Genomic DNA, 20,082 nt, shown 5'->3' with positions numbered 1-20,082 from the left:
CCAGCATAGTGACAGGTCCCAGCAGGAAGGGCACAGGTGTGGCAGAGATGGCAAAGGGTGAGCTAACTTCAGAGGCATCTTGTTGGCCTTTCCCACACCCAGGACTACCCCATCACAGATGTCTGCCAGATCCTACAGAAAGCCAAGGAACTCCAGGACTCAAAGTAGCCTGGCAGCAAGTGGCCCAGGTTTGGGAGAGAAGCCACCAGTCCCTGTGCCCTGCCTTCTGGGACTTCAGGAGCCTGTGCGATTACAGCCCAAGGGGAAGCTGCAGGACCAGCCTGCTCGGGCCTTCTCACCTGGCTCCGCCCCTACGCCGCGCCCACTGGGGGCACACTGTGTCATGCTTCTTCCTGACCACCACGCCTGGCTCCTCTGCGCTCTTCACCCCTGGGATCCTTTCCCCAGGTGCTGAGCAAGGCTGGGGCTCCTGAAGTGCTTTCCTGGGGCTGGGGCAGGCGGGGGCACGGTGGCGGGGGGTTGGCAAAGGGCCGTCCCTGCCTCACTCTGCTGCTGCTCCTGCTCCTGCCCTGGTCCGGAGGAGGTGCTTGGCAAATGAACCAGAAATCACTTCTCCTGGGGGTTGGTGCTTAGGCTTCTCCACAGGGGAAGGGACACTGTGAGGGAGCTAAGAAGCTGCCAGGCCCAGGCCACACCCTCTGTCCCTCCCTCACTGAGTGTGACTCTCCTCCGTGTGGTGTCTCTGTGTGGATGTGAGGGGGGAGGGTGTCTGAAACCCCCGTGATCTCGGCTTCTGTCTCCGCCTTCTCCCTTTTCTCCACCTCTTTCACAGAGGCTGTGTGACTGTCTACTCTCTGTTACTCTCCCTCTGCCCTTCCTCTTGGGGTGCCTTATCCCCAGCCTCTTCCCCTCCCTGTCCCCTCTACTGTGAAACTCGGAACGAGGAGTCTGGCACAGCAAAGCCCCTGGAAGTCAGCCTTGGCCTCACTCAGCACCCTGCTCCCAGCCCAGCCCTAGGCTTCCAGTCCCTCAGATTGAGAGGGGGTCCCCAGTGCCTCACAGAGGGCCCTGAACCTGCTCCCCACCGCAGAAATCTTGGAAACCAAAAGCTGCTGAGAAATGACGGTCCATGAAGCTTTGAGCCTCTTACCCTCCTTTCTGCCCAGGGATGGAGGAGGGAGAAGAGGGAAAGCTAAGTCTTCCGATCTCTCCTAAGGAAAAGGACATGGAGGCGGGGCTGTGCCAGGGGTTGGGACCCAAGTGCTTCAGAAGAGTAGTCATTCCCATGGCTTCCAGGGCCCATCCCAAGTAGGGTGGGTCCCATGAAGGGCTACGGACCAAAGGGAGCCTCCCTGAGCCAGGAGAGCTGCGCTCAGAGGCCCTGGGTCCGGTCAGGGTCGGAAGCTGGGTGGTCCCCGCACAAGCTGAAGGGGGTGCCGGCCCTTCTCTGGTCACCTGCAGGCTGCTCCCGGGACTCAGGGCAGGTGCACTGCGAGTTGCAGCTGTTGCTACTCACTGCTGGGTAGTGGGAGGAGTGGGTTTGTACTGATCAGTTTCCCTCCGTTTATAAGGAGGCAGGTGCTTTGGGTCTGGAAGGCTGCATAATGTAGCAAGGGTCTTCATCCTCCTCAGACCGTCCTGTCGGTGCCCTGTTGCCCCAAAGCCTTCCTGAGTCTGGCAGGCAGGAGTTCTGCTGCCCTCATGGGCCAGGCTATGGGCAGAGAACAGCTGCTCCCGGATGGCCCTTTACCAGGCTCTCCTTGGGTGCCGCTGGGATTTTCTGCACTTGCCTTTTTTGCCTCCTCATAACACACAGTTTTTTGGGAGATTTTTACTATTTATTTAGACTCCTGGTTATTTATTGCAGATTGGCAAGTGCTTGGTTTGAGGATGAGGGTGGGGGCTGGGGAGGTAGAAAGGAGTTGGAAACATGGTCTTACTGACCTTCTGAGGTCAGACTAAGAATCCTCTCTCCCTGTCTCTGGAACCTTCCTGGTCGGTGGTCCAGTACCTCCTGGCCAGGAGCGTTCAGATCTTTGTACTGGAATGGCGTGTAAGGGAAACTCCAATACCTTCACGGGGCAGAGAGATTGCTTCCCACCAGCCTAGCCCACCTTCCCAGAGCTTGGCTGGTTGTTCAGTTCCAACTTTGAGCCCCTTCGCAGCCTGAGGCTTGGGCCACAGCCTTGAGCCAGCAGACACTTCCCAGGACACCTGATGCATCTTTTGCCCTCTTGCCTGTCCCCTTGCCTTCCCTTCTGGGGCCATACTACTTGAACCAGTGCATCTAATTTGTCTCAGCGGCAAGCCCGAGAACAGTGCCCTCTTCTTGACTTTAGGATGAAGGTCAAAAGCACAGGGACCATATTCATCCAGGTTTGCCTGAGGAAAGGACCTGCCCTCGGCAATTTCTCCCCAAAGCCCTCCAAGGGGGGCTCCCAGACAGCCTGAGCGCCCAGCTTCCTGTTCGGGAAGCTGCCCCTAGGGATTCAGACACACCTGATCGGGCTGTGTGAATTCAGCAGGTCTCACTCCAGAGCGTCAGAGTATTAGTCTGCTTTTGTTTTGCTTTTTAAATCAATTTTGTTTTTTGAGTCGATGCTGTTGATGACAAATTGTCTTTAATAAATCATGTGTTCTTTGCCATGGGCATTGGTGCTGTAATGGGATGCAAACTTTGAGATATCAGAGCAAGGAAAAAAGGTTTGAGCAGAGATGGAGTCAGGAGGCTCTTCAAGTTGTCTAAGAAAAAGGCCAGGACATTCTTGTTGGAAGAGCCTCATTTGTTTAACTCTGCATTCAGTTGTTCGATTTGCAGCTGGGGGAGGAGGAAATACACCATGGATTCACAAGTTATTTTTTAGATTGAAAACTGAAAATTCAAAAATGTAAATAAAACAAGTCATTCAGACCCCACAATCCAGAGTCAATCCCTGGTAATAATGTCTTTGTAGACAGAACTTTTGTTACATAACTGTCTTTTTTTCTTCAAGCAAATGAATACCTTTATTAACATGGTAGTTTTTTTTCTTTAAGGCATGGTAGGGTTTTGACTTTAGGTCTGCTACTCAAATGAACTTATAGCTGGACAACTTCTGAACCTTAAAGACATCTAGTCCATGTACATTTTAGGGTCCCGTGCAAACAGCCCTTGCTTTCCTTGCCCAGCCTCTCTAAGGCCTTTGCAAATCTCATCTCATGCCCAGAATCCCCTGAAATGCAGAATTGTCTTCTTGATAGATACTGTAGTTTTGTGTATTGTCAACCCCCTCACGTTGGGTGGTGAGCAAGTTGCTGTATAACTTTAAATTTTCTCGTAGGTTATGTACTATTCTAATATGCTGACAGTGTTGGAAACCTGTTTATATTTCTGAATATAATACTGTGAGGAAGCTTCCGTTTGAAATCATTGCATTTCCATTTATTTCCCCAGCTCAGTGCTTTAAGTGAGTTTAAAGGTATAAACCTTTTTAAGGCTTTTCATACGTACTGCCAAACTACTTTCTGGAATTGTACCAGTTTTTATTCCAACCAGCAGTTAGGATTGGCCGACTGCATCCTTGTTATCACCCTGGGTGTTCAAGACAACCTTGGCCAATCTAAAACTTTTGGCTTACTGTGTAACGGCTGGGAAGATAGGCTCCGGTGTCAGACACCTCTGGGGTCTTGTCCTTGTTCTGCCAACTAGGAGCTGCTTCTCTAGGTTCTGTTGAGGATTAAATGAAAGTAGTGCTTTAAGTGCTTTAGACTGGTACTGAATCCTTGGCGCCCGTAAAGTAGGAGCTCTCTACGCAAGCGCCGAAGGGACCTTGGAGACCCGCAAGGAGGTGGAGTGAGTGGAGCGGGCCTGGCGGGGTTCAATCATAAAACGTATCGCCACGCCCTTCAGGCCCGCGTCTTAAAGAGCAAAGGGAACCCGGTCGTCCACACGCGCCTGGTACCCACCCCTTAGGTTTAAGAGTCCTAACCTAAGCCCGTCCGAGCCTTTGTGGGTGGAAGGGACGGACAGTACACCCGCCCACGCCCCCACCCGGCCGGCTCCCTGCGTTGGGCCGGGGAGGCCAGTGCGGCCCCTTTAAGAACCTCATCGGTTTGACCCCGGAGGTCGCGGTAACGCGTCGGTATCGCGGGCGGCCCTCCACTTGCGCCGCGGCCGCGCTCCCGGACCATGAGGGCGCTGCGTACTTGCCTGACCCTGGTGCTGGGTGTGGGGCTGGGCGCGGCTGCCGAGCGGTGGCGGCGGCGGCGGGCAGACGCGCGGCCGGCGCCGGGGTTGCTGGGCCGGCTGCCCGTGCTGCCCGTGGCGGCGGCGGCGGCCCAGCTGCCCGCCGTGCCTGCCGTGCCCGGGGCCCCGGCGGGCGGCGGCCCTGGCGAGCTGGCCAAGTACGGGCTGCCCGGGCTGGCGCAGCTCAAGAGCCGCGAGTCGTACGTGCTGTGCTACGACCCGCGCACTCGCGGCGCGCTCTGGGTCGTGGAGCAGCTGCGGCCCGAGCGGCTGCGCGGCGACGGCGACCGCCGCTCGTGCGACTTCCGCGAGGACGAGTCGGTGCACGTGTACCACCGCGCCACCAATGCCGACTACCGCGGCAGCGGCTTCGACCGCGGCCACTTGGCTGCCGCCGCCAACCACCGCTGGAGCCAGAAAGCCATGGACGACACCTTCTACCTGAGCAACGTCTCGCCCCAGGTAGCAGCCCTCGCCTCTCTGAACCTCGGTTCGCTCCTCCGCGGAGCCGGGAAGCCGCCGCGGGCGCGAGCTAGGCCAGGTGCTTGCTGATCACACGGCGCGCCGTGGGCTGGGGGACGAGCCCTGGGCCCCAGCTCCTGCGCTGCAGTCTGACCCGAGGGCCCTGGTCTTCTTTCCTTGCCTGTAAAAGGCGGTGTTAGTTATTAAGCTACTTTTTTGCATTAGCGCTGAGCAGCTATAAACCTGGTGCTAAAAAGGGACTGAGCAAACGTCCTGGCCCATGGCAGGCATTCAGTAAACATTAATTATCATGAGGGAACTGAGACTCAGAGAGGCAGTGACTGCCGCACTGTCACACGTTGGGAAGAGTCTGAGGGCAGGCTGTAGGCTCAGCCATTGTCCTACCCTGCCTGCCTTCCAGTAGTAAAAGGAGATACCACTGGCAGTCAACTGTTAATAGCAGTCTAGTCCTGTGCCCACAAGGGCCTGCACCCACTGAACGGAGACGTATGTGGGGCCGAGTGAGCCCCGTGGGGCCTGAGCCTCTGACCTGTCTTCTGCTCTCCCAGTGCTATAGTCTCCGACCCATTAACTGGACATTGTACCGAAGATGGGAGCACTCAAGTGGTGGAATTGGGAGCAGATTCATGATGGTCTGGGCTGGGCTCTGCTTGTGGTTCAAAGGGGGAAAAGGACAGATTGAGAATGGCGTTCCATGAGTCCCTGGGGGGCAGGGGTTGACCTCTGAGGAGGAATATGTGCCCCTCTCCTTAGTGTGGCTCCTTGCAGCTGAGGAAGGGCTTCGAGATGGGGGATGCGTCCTTCTGTTGTGTGTGAGGCGGGTAGCACTCTCTTGAGCTGTTTGGGGTCTATGTTCATGGCCAGGTGGCCTAAAGGAGTTACTTTGAACCAGTTTCCTCTGCATGCTTGTCCCCCACCAACCCCGCTGGAATCCAGGCTTGGTGACAGTGCCTACCCCTCAGGGCCCAGGGTAGCCCCTCTGACAGGAAAGGCCCAGCCAGTCTTTCTAAGCCCCCTCGCTCCCAGGTACCCCACCTCAACCAGAACGCCTGGAACAACCTGGAGAAGTATAGCCGGAGCTTGACCCGTACCTACCAAAATGTCTATGTCTGCACAGGGCCACTCTTCCTGCCCAGGTAAGGCTAGACTGGGGGGTGGGAGGGGGCGGTGTGGAGGTGGGCTTGGGATATCAGGGTCTCCCCCTCACCCCATCAGGCCTGTTCCAGGCTCTGGGTCAGTCCTGTCCAGTCGCTAGTCATCTGGCTTCTTAGTAAGCCTGTCCATTCCCTGCCTCAAGACTGCTGAATTCACTTCTAGAGCCAGAGACTTTTGGGATGTACTCACCTAGACAGCACGTACTCTGTCCATTGGCATGACTCTGCAATTTTTCTTTGCTTCTCTCCAATGTCACCTCTTGCCATACCCACCCAGCCAACACCGGGTCCTGCCCAGACGAGTCCCTTGCGCTAGGCTCTCGACGCCAGTCCCTCCTGTTTGGAGCCACCCTTTCACACTCTGCTCTTGACCCTGAGACTTCACTCTTGTCCCCTGCAGCTCTGCCTCCCAGGTGCAGGGCCTGAGAATTCTCTGGGCATGCTCAGTGATTTTTCTGGCCCACTGAAGACTGGATAAGTGGTTATGGCGAAGCAGCTGGCTCTGGAGTCCACAGGCTGGGATGGGATCTAGGCCCTGTCACCTAGTGTCTGGTGCCATGGGCAGATGACCTCAACATCCTCTCCCACGAAATAGGGATAATGCCTGTTACCTACCTCATGGTTGCTTAGGGGACAAAGTAGGATGGTGGATGTCACCATGATAAGGGCTCAGCATGGGCTGACGGAGGCACTGATGAACTTTAGGGAGCGATGCTCCCTAACCTAAGGCCTGCTTTAGTGGAGCAGACCTGCTGAGGGTTGGCCTGAGGTCACCCCAGGGAGGGCAGTGTCTGGGCACCTGCTCTTCACCCAGCCCTGAACTGGCAGAGCCCTCAGGGAATCCAGCTGTCACAGCCCTGCCGGCGTGGTGCTCACCCTCCACGGGGAGAGCCAGGCGGTCGGATCCACCTGGATAGTGGATGTTTAGAAGGCTGGATCTTGGCCCTGGCCGGTGGCTCAGCGGTAGAGCGTCGGCCTGGCGTGCGGGGCACCCGGGTTCGATTCCTGGCCAGGGCACACAGGAGAAACGCCCATTTGCTTCTCCAACCCCCTCCCCTCCTTCCTCTCTGTCTCTCTCTTCCCCTCCCGCAGCCAAGGCTCCATTGGAGCAAAGATGGCCCGGGCGCTGGGGATGGCTCTGTGGCCTCTGCCCCAGGCGCTGGAGTGGCTCTGGTTGCGGCAGAGCAACGCCCCCTGGTGGGCAGAGCGTTGCCCCTGGTGGGCATGCCGGGTGGATCCTGGTCGGGCGCATGCAGGAGTCTGTCTCTCCCCGTTTCCAGCTTCAGAAAAAATACAAAAAAAAGAAAAAAAAGGCGGCTGGATTTTTTCAGCAGCATTTATTGGCAGTGTTCACTCCGCCTAAAGCAGTGTTGGGCACGAGGGCAGCAGGGCAAGACTGAGTGTACCTTCAGGAAGCTCCCAGTCGGCTGGTGGAGCCAAGGAGAGCACAGAAGCTTCATGGGGGGTGGGGTTTCCTATGGACTGACACAAGCTGGGGGGTCAGGTCAAGGAATGCTTTCCTGGAGGTGACAGCTTTGGGTTGAACCAGACTCGCTGGGAGCCTTGAAAGGCCATGTGTGCGGGTTTGCCCGCAGGACGGAGGCCGACGGGAAGTCCTACGTGAAGTACCAGGTGATCGGCAAGAACCATGTGGCAGTGCCCACCCACTTCTTCAAGGTGCTGATCCTGGAGGCAGCAGGCGGGCAAATTGAACTCCGCTCCTATGTGATGCCTAACGCACCCGTGGATGAGGCCATACCACTGGAGCGCTTCCTGGTGCCCATCGAGAGCATTGAGCGGGCCTCAGGGCTCCTCTTCGTGCCGAATATCCTGGCGAGGGCAGGCAGCCTGAAGGCCGTCACAGCGGGCAGCAAGTGAGGCAGCAGCCCGGCCAGACTGAGGGTGTGCAGGCTGGGTCACATTAAAGGTGGGCTACTGTTTGGAGAAAGTCTTGGCTGTGTTTGTCCCAGGTGACTGCCTCTTCACTGTCACGTGCCTCACAGAACCTTCAGCCATGCCTGGCACCGGCCTGGGCAAGGCCCGGCTGCAGGGCGGCCAGGGAGATGAGGATAGCTTCCTGGAAGAGAAGTGCAGCAGTGGGCTGGTGCCCGGGAGGCCGACAGACCGTGTCATCCTGTCAACTGGCCACTGGCTATGTGTGTCCTGCCAAGGAAGGGCCTCACTGCCCGCCCCTCAGCCTCCCTCTCTGTAAAACAGGGATGACTGTAATCAGTACCCGCCTCCTAGGATCAGGGTTGGGTCTGGGGTCAGTGGGAGGAAGGGCTCAGCGCTTGGTAGAGGTACTGGCAGGGTGGGAGCTGGGGTTTCCACTGGGAGGATGCAGCTGTCCTAGCAGCACCCTGAGGGACAGACTGAGGCTGCAGCTGTCCTAGCAGCGCCCTGAGGGACAGACTGAGGCTGCAGCTGTCCTAGCAGCGCCCTGAGGGACAGACTGAGGCTGCAGCTGTCCTAGCAGAGCCCTGAGGGACAGACTGAGGCTGCAGCTGTCCTAGCAGCGCCCTCAGGGACAGACTGAGGCTGCAGCTGTCCTAGCAGCGCCCTCAGGGACAGACTGAGGCTGCAGCTGTCCTAGCAGCGCCCTCAGGGACAGACTGAGGTAGGCCACCTGTGTAGTCACCACCCTTTGAGACTAATGGCACAATGAAGCAGCGCCCACAGGCATGGCGCTCTGTGCTGAGCTAGAAGCGGGGCCACAGGTTCTCTGGACGCCCAGGACTAAGGCTCTCAGTTGGCTACATCCTCCCACAGAGAGGGCTGCCCGGTCACACTCAGAAATGTGGACCACTGAGCACACAAGAGAAGGAAATGCAGGCCCAGAGCAGGAGTGGGCGGGGTCTCCTGGGTCCTCCAGCTTGGGAGCAGCTACACTGGCACCAGCTACACTGGCACCAGCATCCAGAAGTGTTGACTTCCTCGTATCCTGTCCCTGCCACAAATCTGCGGTGGTGAGAGGAGGCGACCATCTCAAGAGAAGGCTGGCTCAGCAGCCTTGGGCCGGGTAGGCAACAGGGAGAATTTCAAAGGCCCTGGCTGGTGGCTGAACCTTGAAAACAGCCTGAGGCTGGGAGCAGGGGGAGGTATACAGGCTCACCTCGGTGCGGATGGTGCGGCTGCCCTGGCAGGGGCAGGTGTTCACGTATAGGTCGAAGAGGACACTGGGTTCAGCCACCTCCAGGTTGGGGTCAGCCTCCACTCCAGCTTCTATCCCCTGGAGGCCCCCAAACACCACGAGAGCATGCCTGGCACCCACAGGAGGGGGAATCACTGACTGCTCATCAAGGCCACACCGGAAGCAGCTCCCACACACAGCAGGCACCCAGTCTCCAGTTTTGCCACCAGATTGGTAATCTGAACGTTGATGACCATTCCTTCTTCCCCCAGCCCCTGCCCCAGGGTATGCCCACCTGAAGCTGGGAAACTGGGCAGAGGCCACATCTGAGCCTCGCTCTGATGTTCCAATAGTCAGGTCGTACCCATCCTGGAAGGGGGCCTCAGCAAACACGGCACCTGGGGGCGAGGCCAGCTCAGTACGGGTCCTGTTTTCTGCAGCCACAGCTACTTGGCTGTGTATGTGCATACTGGGTGGGGTGGGTGTGGAGGACAGGGGACTCCACTGCTCCTGGGGAGTCGGGGATTGATCAGGGAGAGAGCACGCCTGTGCGAGGCCAGGGAACCAGCTCCTGGTTGTGCAGAGGGTGGGGAGGAAGGGGCTTAAGATGTACTGCTCCTCTGACTTGTCTGGTCCTTCTACCCCCATTCCTAAGCCCACAGCAGACATCATTAATGGATCAAGAGACTTCCTCAGAAGTCTTTAACAACATCCAGGCAGCATACTCAGGGAGACAAAGGCCTAGAACAGGAAGGGCAGTTGTTCAAGGACACAGAGCAAGTTGGCAGGACAAGGACTCTGGTCCAACTTTTGGGTCAAGCAGGGCTCCCTGTGGCCTGCCACACAGAGAGAAGAAGGAGATTCATAGAAGGAAGCTCTGTCCTTACTAAGGCAGGAGGCCAGCCGGACCGTGTAGCCCCAGTAGAGACCAGCTTTGGTGCAAGGGTCCCGAGATGATACAACTTTTCCACGGTAGGTCTTGCTTTCTGGAGGGAAAGCAGAGAGGCTGTGAAGATGGTGAAGGGACAAGGAGGTAGAAAGAGGAGGCTCTAAGCCCTCGGGCTGGGGAAGCTTTCAGGTACCTGGGAGCTGCTGCTGGTTCAGTTGCACAGTCACCCGAAGCCCAGGTTCTAAGTTCTTGTCAATCTTCACTTCCTAGAGAGAAGCCAGAAATGGGTGCAGTTCCCTTGAATACCAGCAGGGGCCACCACTCCCACTTGTGGGGGAACCTCTGTGGCTGACAAGGGACCCACAAGGTCTAGGTCAACCTTTGCTGCCACACCTGGGCCAGACTTGCTTACAGGACACCATTCCTGCAAAATGACTATACAAGTCACTGGTCAAAAAGAAAAGGAATGCTCTGGCTTGTCCTGTGGTGGCGCAGTGGATCAAGCACTGACCTGGAACGCTAACGTTGCTGGTTCAAAACCCTGGGGTTGCCTGGTCAAGGCACATATGGGAGTTGATGCTTCCTGCTCCTCCCCCCTTCTCTCTCTCTCTCTCTCTCTTCTCTAAAATAAATAAAAATAATTTTTTAAAACTGACGGGATAGCCCTGGCCGGTTGGCTCAGCGGTAGAGCGTCGGCCTAGCGTGCGGAGGACCCGGGTTCGATTCCCGGCCAGGGCACACAGGAGAAGCGCCCATTTGCTTCTCCACCCCTCCGCCGCACTTTCCTCTCTGTCTCTCTCTTCCCCTCCCGCAGCCGAGGCTCCATTGGAGCAAAGATGGCCCGGGCGCTGGGGATGGCTCCTTGGCCTCTGCCCCAGGCGCTAGAGTGGCTCTGGTCGCAATATGGTGACGCCCAGGATGGGCAGAGCATCGCCCCCTGGTGGGCAGAGCGTCGCCCCTGGTGGGCGTACCGGGTGGATCCCGGTCGGGCGCATGCGGGAGTCTGTCTGACTGTCTCTCCCTGTTTCCAGCTTCAGAAAAAAGAAAAAAAAAAAAAAAAAAAAAAACAAAAAACTGATGGGATATTTAAAAAAACCCACAAAACAGTAAATGTGCTCCTGGCTCTATCTACGGATTCCTGACCTAACCACTTCTTTGGTCCAAAGCAGCACCAGTGGGGGCCTGGCAGGCAGAGATGCTGGGTCCCAGGCTCCCCACTCAGATGCCCCGCCTGCCCTCCACTGTCAGGGTACATCTGGGCAGTGTGGTTCGGCCCACACTCCAATGCCTACCTTCTTCATGCCACAGTTCACAAAGGAGCCATGGCCTGGCCGGGTGGGCCGGTCCACCACGATGCCTTCTCGGAACTCAGATTCCTCATCCTGACGCACGTGGTGAGGGCTGTCCAAGGGGTTCAGGAGCCCTGTGGGGGAGCAGGGCAGGGGTCTGGGAGGTACAGAAGCATGCGGGGGTATGGCAGGGAACCCCGGTCCACGGACCTGCTCTGCCTGGGCCTGTTCCCCAACTCTACAGCTATTTCTCAGGGTCTGGGGGTGATCCATGGGGAAGGGGGTCAGACCCTCAAGCCTTACCTGCAAACTGTAGATCCTGGTGCTTGGGGAAGAATGCTTTTCTTAGGTACCTAGTAAAAGACAGGGATCTCAGCAAGTTCCCAGGGAGACCACCTCCTGCCTGACCTGCCCGTCCGCTTCCCCTGCTTCCCCCGCTTGGTGCTCAGGAAGTCTGCCCCCACCCCTTACTGTGGACACTCCAGGTACTGCAGAAGCCGGGCCAGCTGCACACAGGCCTGCCCCTTCTTGCCGACTCCCTTGAAGTCCCCTTCCACAGTCCTGGAGAGAGAGAGAGATAGGGCTCAAGAGCCTACTATGTTCCCTTTGAAAGCTCGTGCATCCAATCTGACCTCTGCAGGGCCCTGCTTTGCGTCTCTACCCATTAGGTTACAATGGGGGCATTTCAGACAGGGCTCTCAGCCCAGGCAAGCCCAAGCCAATTCTGGCAGCCCCTCCCTTCTCCCTGAGCTCCAGTACCCTGTAGCATGCCCTCACTTGGCATCTTGGCCCTCTTCATCGAATATCACAATCTCGTCCACACAGAAGATTGTACAGGCTCTGGCAATCTGGCCAGCCAGGTAGGTGCGAAGCTCAGGCGTCTGGGCGTTGTCAAGAATGGAGCCAGGCAAGGCCACGCTCAGGGTGTAGGGTCGCCCTGGGCAGGGGAGAGGTGTTCATGGTAAGTCTGAGCAGCCAGGCCCAAGCTCTCCCCTACTTCCTTCCTGTCTCCAGGGCCCAGAGATAGAGAATTTTCCTACTAGGAGGAATTTTGAGATTAGCAAAACAGATTGAACCTCCCCTCCCTGGGCCTTACACTCCCCAAAAAGAAAACAGCCTGTGTACTCTAAGGCTCCCAAGAGCAGGGCGGACCACCAAGCAGGGCTGGGGTGTGGTTAGAGGCACTGGCCTAAGTTTCCATCCTGGCTCCATCACCTACTCTCAGTACTCCAGCTGTCAAATGGGATAATTAGGGGACCTATTATGTATCAGTAGTGCCTTTTATGTGTACACATTTACCCAGCAACCCTAGGGAGCTATGATCCCCATCAAGAGGTGCAGGACCTGCAGCCCAGAAGTCAAACAGCCCAAGGTCACACAAAAGGCAGGACAGCTGAGATACGGGTTCAGGCCGTCTGGCTCCAGAAGGGCCACCACATGCGATAATGCCCACATAGGGCCTCCCTGGTATCTGAAACAGCTGACATGCTCAGTTGCTGTTCCCACTGTCACCATCATCACTGTTAAACAGTGGGATTACAGGATATGATAGGGTTCTCAAGCCTCCAGAGGGCCTGGCTAAAGGAAAAAGATACAATTTGTTAGGGTAGCTCCACATGTACTGGTGTGGAAAGACGTCCAGCTCACAATTTGAGGCAAGAAAAACCAGGTCCAGAAGCACATGTCTCTCTACATCTAAAATGGTATCTCTACATCTCTCTGCATGTTTAAGTGGGTTTAACATAACATTTGGAGTAAGTTTTGCAGCTGCCTTTTTCCTTTCTTCTTTATGGTTTTCTGCATTGCTTGTTCCTTTCAAAGTATAAGAGAAAGTTTATTTAGAAAGTCACAGATGTAGAAGAATTGGGCTCAGGAAAGAAGTCACAGAGATAAAAGAAGGGCCCTTGGAGCTTCGGAGGGAGGTAAAGGTAACACACCTGGAGGGAGAAGAAGACAAGAAAAGCCTGGGCTTCCAGAGGAAGAGCAGGCTGGGTTTTCTTTGTTGTTGTTGTTTAATTTGTAATTTTAAAAAGCGAAGAAGGGAAAGAGGAGGGGAGAGAAAGAGAGCTCGATTGACTTGTTGTTCCACTTATTTATGCATTCACTGGTTAATTCTTGTATGTGTCCTGACCCAGGGCCAGACCCACAACCTCTGGACGATGTTCTAACCCACTGAGATATCCAGCCAGTGTGGGGTATTTTGTTTTGAACACAGATTATTTAATGACAAAAATAAATAAATAAATAAAAGAACACTCTTATTATGAAATCAAAGTAATCAAATGAAAGATGGAATTAAAGCATACAGAAAGTGCTCAATAAAAAGTTTAAAATAACTAGCCTGTCCTGTGGTGGTGGCGTGGATAAAGCATCAACCTGGAATGCTAAGGACGCTGGTTCGAAACCCTGGGCTTGCCTGGTCAAGGCACATATGAGAAACAACTATGAGTTGATGTTTCCTCCCCCACCCCCTTCTCTCTCTCTCAAATAAAAAAATAAAATCTTGAAAAAAATTTAAATCACTATTACGATGATGAGGTTTTGGGGGCATAAAGTTATAATACATGATGCTTATCATCCACAGGCTTGAAATCTACCTAAGCAGGAGGTTAGGACTGTTTTCTGGGCCTCTCCCATTCTCTGGGCCTCAGTTTCTGCATCAGGACAAGTTGTCTGGAGCCCCCGGTCTCTAAGGTCCCTGACAGCACGCCCTCTCTGCCCTGCCCAGGGCCCAGTCTATCCCGCCCGTCCGCAAACCTCGATCCTCCCTCTGCGCTGCCTCCTCCTCCTGCTGCTGGCGCTTCGTCTGTTCCTCCTGCACCCGCTCCCGCTCCAGTTTCTTCATCAGCTTAAGATCTTTCCACTTCTTCTTCTCCTCTTTCTCTGGATAAGAAGATGTGCTGGGTTGGTAGGGATGAGAGGGGCTCGGAGAGGGAGGGGCTTGAAGCCGTCTGGAGATGGCCGCCTCTCAGTGGGGTCAGGGTTCGCACGCAGGTCAGCAGCCTGCCTGCTCCAGGGATGCTGGGGCAGCAGCCAGGGGGCCCTCCCTGCGCTCCCAACAGCTTCCTCCCATCCTCAGTGCTGTGGGGCCCACAGGGGGCACACCAGATGGCTTTCCCCCAAGGGTAGTTGTGCACTACTGACTGGGGCGGCCTGGGGAGGGGGAGCCCCTTACTCTGCTGCTTCCATTTCCGCCACTCGATCCTTTGGCCATGCTCACCCTGGAAATATGGAAAGAGGTATAGGAGTGAGGCTGAATGGTTACACTTATTGGGGGCCCAACTGCTACTGCTGGGAACCCACCCCCACACCCTGACACCCCTCAACAGCCTGGTGCCCCCCACCCCATTGCCGCAACACACACACCCTCCAAACAGCCCATTGCCCCAACTGCTGCCGCTGGGAACCCATACCCCGACACCCCTTCACATCCTGGTGCCCCAAAACACACACACCATTGCCCCAATGCACACCCACACCCCGTAGCCCCAAAACACACACCCACATACGCGGTTGCCCCAAAACACACGCACACCATTGCCCCAATGCACACCTACACCCCGTAGCCCCAACACAAACCCAGACACCTGGTTGTCCCAAAACACACACCCCGTAGCCCTAACACACAGCCACACACCCCGTTGCCCCAAAGAGCGTCAGAGCAGGGAACTGCTGTGCCCCAGTGCCTGAGACCAGGCCTGGAACATAGTAAGCGCTTGAAAAATTGCTGAATAATAAGGTGACCAATCATCCTCCTTTAGGGAGGACAGTCCTTTTGTAAGTTCCGTCCTCCCTCGAAAAGTATCCCCCTACATGTCCTCCTTTTTGATATTGGAAGACTAATCTATAAATGTCCGTATTTGATGATGCAGAGTCAATCCATTGCGTGTGATGTGACGTATTTGTATTTGACATGACGATTCGTCAAGGATCAGTACAGTGCGGTGAGATGTGATTATGAGATGCATGCGCTCCGCACGGGAGACCTTGAGAGAGCACGCGATATACCAAGTGTGCAAATGGCTTTGTGTACTTCTTACTGAAACACAACACGACACATACAACACTGTCGACTCATGATTATTTTTTCTCGGTGAATATTCAATCATAGACAGATAAGCACAATTCACGTTTTACTAATTCATTATCTATTTAATAATTTCCAAATACGTATAATTTTATTTACAAGTATTTTCCCAAAATTCGAGGTGTTTTTTTGTTTTTGTTTTTGTTTTTTACAGAGACAAAGAGTCAGAGAGAGGGATAGATAGGGACAGTCAGACAGGAATGGAAAGAGATGAGAAGCATCAATCATTAGTTTTCGTTGCGACACCCTAGTTGTTCATTGATTGCTTTCTCATATATGCCTTGACCATGGGCCTTCAGCAGACCAAGTAACCCCTTGCTCAAGCCAGCAACCTTGGGTCCAAGCTGGTGGGCTTTGCTCAAACCATATGAGCCCGCGCTCAAGCAGGCGACCTCGTGGTCTTGAACCTGGGTCCTCCGCATCCCAGTCCAATGCTCTAGCCACTGCAAAACTGCCTGGTCAAGCCCAAAATTCGAGTTTTAAAGTGAAAATCTAACCTCAAACCATATCTATTAGTAACGCATTTTGATTAAATAGTTGCATAAAACGGGCCCTGGCCAGTTGGCTCAGCGGTAGAGCATCAGCCTGGTGTGCAGGAGTCCCGGGTTTGATTCCTGCCCAGGGCACACAGGAGAAGCGCCCATCTGCTTCTCCACCCCTCCCCCTCTCCCTCCTCTCTGTCTCTTTCTTCCTCTCCTGCAGCCAAGGCTCCACTGAAGCAAAGTTTGCCAGGGCGCTGGGGATGGCTCTGTGGCCTCTGCCTCAGGTGCTAGAATGGCTCCAGCTGCAATAGAGTAACGCCTGAAGTGAGCAGAGCATCGCCCCCTAGTGGGCATGCCGGGTGGATCCTGGTCAGGTGCATGGAGGAATGTTTGCCTCCCCTCCCCCCTTCTTACTTCAGAAAAATGAAAAAATTTTTAAATAAATATTTGCATAAAACAGATGGTTTTTAATTAGAAAATGCTAAATACACCCGAATAGCACTCCAAATTACTAGTTTTGTTTGATATTTAGTTTTGTTAATTTAGCTTCCAGAAAATTCATTTACCATGATGTAATGTTGATTATGAACTAATGTTTTCAGTTCATAATGTGCTTACACCGTTCATGTAGCTCTATATTTTATTTTTAATTTTTAATTTCATTTAAGAGATGGAAAAATCAAAAAAGAGAAAATGCCATTTCAATGATAAATTTAAAAAGGAATTTCCATTCCTCATATCAAAGAAAGATACCATTGCTTTCTGCAATATTTGCAGCAGAGAATTTTGTATTGCAGTTGGGGGAGAGCAGCGATAACGAAACACTTGACCACCAACAAACATAAACAATCATTAAATGCATCAGCTTCCAGTTGTAAAGTAATAAGTTGTTGGGTTTTTTTATTTGTTAAAAAAAACCCTTTATAGTCATTTCATGTTGGTTGGAAATCACAGAAATTGGGCAGAAAATAATACAAGTTGTTTTAAAACTTCAAATTATTCTAAAGATGAAAAACAGTTGGCTACAATGGAGAGAACATTTGCATTTCAAACCATAATTCACAATCAACGTTTTCGTAGTATGGATTGTACAACTAAATTATTGGAAAAGTTTCACAATGCAAAATTTGCACGTGCCAGGACAAAATGCAAGGCTATTTTGAAATCAGTATTTAAAAATTACTATGCCCTGGCCGGTAGACTCAGTAGTAGAGCATCGGCCTGGCGTGCAGGAGTCCCGGGTTCGATTCCCGGCCAGGGCACACAGGAGAAGCGCCCATCTGCTTCTCCACCCCTCCCCCTCTCCTTTCTCTCTGTCTCTCTCTTCCCCTCCCGCAGCCAAGGCTCCATTGGAGCAAAGTTGGCCCGGTCGCTAAGGATGGCTCCATGGCCTCTGCCTCAGGTGCTAGAATGGCTCTGGTCGCAACAGAGCAACGCCCCAGAGGGACAGAGCATCGCCTCCTGGTTGGCATGCCGGGTGGATCCCGGTTGGGCGCATGTGGGAGTCTGACTGCCTCCCCTTTTTCAACTTCAGAAAAATACAAAAAAAAATTTAAAAATTACTGTGACAAAATACTTACAGAGGACTTGGAAACTGCAGCATTTGTAATAATTTTATCTGATGCATCAAATCATAATAAAATTAAATTATATCCAATAATAGTAAGATATTTTAATGTTACCAAAGGCATTCAAGTAAAAATTTTAAATTTAGAATCCATTGAGGGCAAAACTTCTGAAATTGTCAAACCACCTATACAGAGTAATAAATGAAAACAATTTGAAATCCAAAGTTGTTGCACTAACAGCTGATAATACAAATACAAATTTTGGTGGGCGAAGACAAAAAGGGGTAATATGTATGTAAAATTACAAGTTACTCCAAAAGAAAATATTAGAAATAGGTTGTAATGCACATATTTTCTCAAACGCAATCAACACAGCATCATGTGCCATACCAACTGATGTAGAAGTAACAATACTACAACTTATTTGCATTTTAGTCATTTTACCTTTCGTGTTGCTACTTTAAAACAATTTTGTGAAGAAGCAAATGTTGACTACAAAAAAACTTTCAGGATATTCAAGTTATATGGCTTGCTCTAACACCTGCTATAAAGCGTGTTCTACAATTATTTGAGCCTCTCCATTCATATTTTTAAAGTTTAGACAAATGTCCTAAAATCCTGGAATCATTTTTCAATAATAAAATAGTTGAGAGATTGGCCTGACCTGTGGTGGCGCAGTGGATAAAGCGTCGACCTGGAAATGCTGAGGTCGCCGGTTTGAAACCCTGGGCTTGCCTGGTCAAGGCACATATGGGAGTTGATGCTACCAGCTCCTCCCCTCTTCTCTTTCTCTGTCTCTCTCTCCTCTTTCTCCCTCTCTGTCTCTCTCTTCCTCTCTCTGTCCTCTCTAAAAATGAATAAAAAAAAATAGTTGAGAGATTAATGTGTTTTGTACATAATCAAGCACCTATTTTTCACAAAACTATTCAAAAGATTGAAGGTGAACACATTTCAGCTACAAAAGTTAGTCTTATTTTGAATGACTTTATCCTTCAATTATAAATCTCGTTTTGGAGAAAAATTTCTCCTTTAATTATAAAAAGACAATTGTCAGACTTAGAGGAATCAAATCCAGGCAAAACAGAAAAGTTTATCAGAGAAGTGCAGAACTTTTACCAGATGTTTTCAATATATCAAAGAATGGTCTGAAACAAACATCATGGGAAATAACAGTTTTCAATGGTGTTTTTTGACTTCATCACAAGTATATTGGACAGATATTGAATCTTGTCTTGAGCTTTTCTCTAAAGAAATGCCAGACATCAAAATAGATGACAATTGTCTCTTTGAAGAAATGAGAAGCCTGAATGTATATTTAATTTCTGAAAAACTAATACAATGGGAAAATGAACACATCGAAATTGATAAAAGATGGGTGGAAATATTCAGCCATTTCAAAAATGAACATATTCCATGTGAAAATTTACTTACATTGTGCTGCCCTGGAACTAATGCAGCAGTTGAAAGAGTTTTTTTAATTGCTAATGATTTTTGGACAAGTGAGAAATTGAGATTGAATGTTGATACTCTAGCTGCAGCACTTGCAGTAAAATTCAATACGAAGGCTATTTCTTGTTCAGATATTTCCAACATATTGTTACAAGATGATACATTGACAAAAAAATATTTATTCAGTGAAGAAGTACTCATTTAGATAATATTATCTAAATGCAGGAACCCCTGCAGAAGGGGTGAGTATGTGGGATTTTAAGAGGGAAACCATGAGCAGACAAATCTGGCTCTATTTTATAAACTAATCCTTCCTCTTGTTTGAACCTGGACCCATTTTTTCTTACAATGATTATTAAAAATTAATAGGCATGTAAGCATAATGACAATATAAAATATTACAAATGTTTTTATTATGCATTTATCATATTATAGTGTATTACTGTTGCAATGAATAAAATGTTTCTATTATTTACAATATTGTTTTCAATTTATTTTTGTCCTCCTTTTCATTGTAACACAGTTGGTCACTTTATGAAAAAATTCCCACTGGAGAGAAGAGGAAACTGAGGCTCAGCGGGACGGGCCCTGGGAGTAAAAAGAGATAGCCACAAAAGGGCTTGGGACTGCGAGCAGGACCCCACCTCCCTGAATCAAGGCTCCAGCCAGTGTAGCCGCAGGGGGCTTCGGCCGCGGGTTACCCGGCTCCCTCATCCGGTTCCCATCCGGACAGAGGCGCGCCCGGCCACTAGCATGCAGCACGGCGGGGCTTCCTGCCTCGGATCCGCGACACGCAAGGAGCGGGAGGTACAGCGCGGGCCGGCCTGGGCCCCCACGCTGCTCGTTCTCACTCCCCCAACCCCTGTCCCGCCCTGGGGGTGGGGTGGTTCCCACCTCCCGCCACCTACCGGGCCGCCGGGCCGCTTCCTACCGCGCTCCGCCATGTTCGCCGCATGCCGTAATCCGTGGGCCACGCCCTGCCAATCAGACTCACCTCTTCCGGTCACACCTCCTTTGAGCCGTCCAATCGGACGAGGCAATGGCGCGGGACTGAATTGGATCCTGAATTTTTCTTTTCTAGCGGAGATCTTTCTTTAAATTGATTTTAGAGAGAGGGGAAGGGAGATAACGAGACAGAGAGGTCGGTTCCGGTATGTGCCCTGACCTGGTATCGAACCCTCAATCTTAGTGTTTCCAACCGACACACTAAACAACGAGCTATCCTAGTGAAAGTGTCTGGTTGCAACCCTCTGAACCAGAGAAGGATTGAGGTTGATTAAGATCCCGGCCGCAGAATAAAATATTGGGTCCCTTACATTAGAAAATAGTGTAAAATTGAGGTTTTGCGGAGACCTTCGGAAGTCG

The 20,082-nt window shown here is 52.2% G+C and overlaps 3 protein-coding genes and 1 long non-coding RNA gene across 7 annotated transcripts in view; 2 read left to right on the top strand and 2 right to left on the bottom strand.

Annotated features, from left to right (window-relative positions):
* TBC1D13 (TBC1 domain family member 13) overlaps positions 1 to 3,541 on the top strand; it is a 40,138-nt gene extending 36,597 nt beyond the window's left edge. For 3 of the 4 annotated variants that reach the window (XM_066256011.1, XM_066256010.1, XM_066256009.1), the window contains one exon: positions 103 to 1,633. In XM_066256011.1, coding sequence (XP_066112108.1) covers positions 103 to 168 — 66 coding nt within the window. In that variant the 3' untranslated portion in view covers positions 169 to 1,633. Of the gene's footprint in view, positions 1 to 102 lie in introns of all 4 variants that reach the window. The other variant, XM_066256008.1, reaches the window with a different exon arrangement.
* LOC136323956 (uncharacterized) lies at positions 2,564 to 4,287 on the bottom strand. The gene is made up of 3 exons (XR_010729032.1): positions 4,151 to 4,287; positions 3,579 to 3,667; positions 2,564 to 2,779 (listed from the first exon to the last, which is right to left on the bottom strand). It is a non-coding gene; the product is annotated as an uncharacterized lncRNA (long non-coding RNA).
* On the top strand, positions 3,932 to 7,763 carry ENDOG (endonuclease G). The gene is made up of 3 exons (XM_066256020.1): positions 3,932 to 4,648; positions 5,696 to 5,805; positions 7,419 to 7,763. Exons 1-3 carry the CDS (start codon positions 4,130 to 4,132, stop codon positions 7,699 to 7,701), a joined length of 912 nt encoding a protein of 303 aa, XP_066112117.1. The 5' UTR covers positions 3,932 to 4,129; the 3' UTR covers positions 7,702 to 7,763.
* Positions 7,761 to 19,711, bottom strand: SPOUT1 (SPOUT domain containing methyltransferase 1). Its single transcript, XM_066256019.1, has 12 exons — positions 19,626 to 19,711; positions 14,307 to 14,352; positions 13,889 to 14,014; positions 11,909 to 12,068; positions 11,603 to 11,692; positions 11,435 to 11,484; positions 11,135 to 11,265; positions 10,036 to 10,108; positions 9,841 to 9,939; positions 9,249 to 9,351; positions 8,936 to 9,083; positions 7,761 to 7,900 (listed from the first exon to the last, which is right to left on the bottom strand). The coding sequence occupies exons 1-12, from the start codon at positions 19,659 to 19,661 to the stop codon at positions 7,832 to 7,834; spliced, it is 1,131 nt and encodes a 376-aa protein (XP_066112116.1). The 5' UTR covers positions 19,662 to 19,711; the 3' UTR covers positions 7,761 to 7,831.
* Positions 19,712 to 20,082: the final 371 nt, after the last annotated feature.

This window comes from Saccopteryx bilineata, chromosome 2, assembly GCF_036850765.1.
Source record: "Saccopteryx bilineata isolate mSacBil1 chromosome 2, mSacBil1_pri_phased_curated, whole genome shotgun sequence".
NCBI classification, from domain to species: Eukaryota; Metazoa; Chordata; class Mammalia; order Chiroptera; family Emballonuridae; genus Saccopteryx; species Saccopteryx bilineata.
The sequence above is the reverse complement of the archived record's forward strand: the minus strand, read 5'-3'. Positions and strand labels throughout refer to the sequence as shown.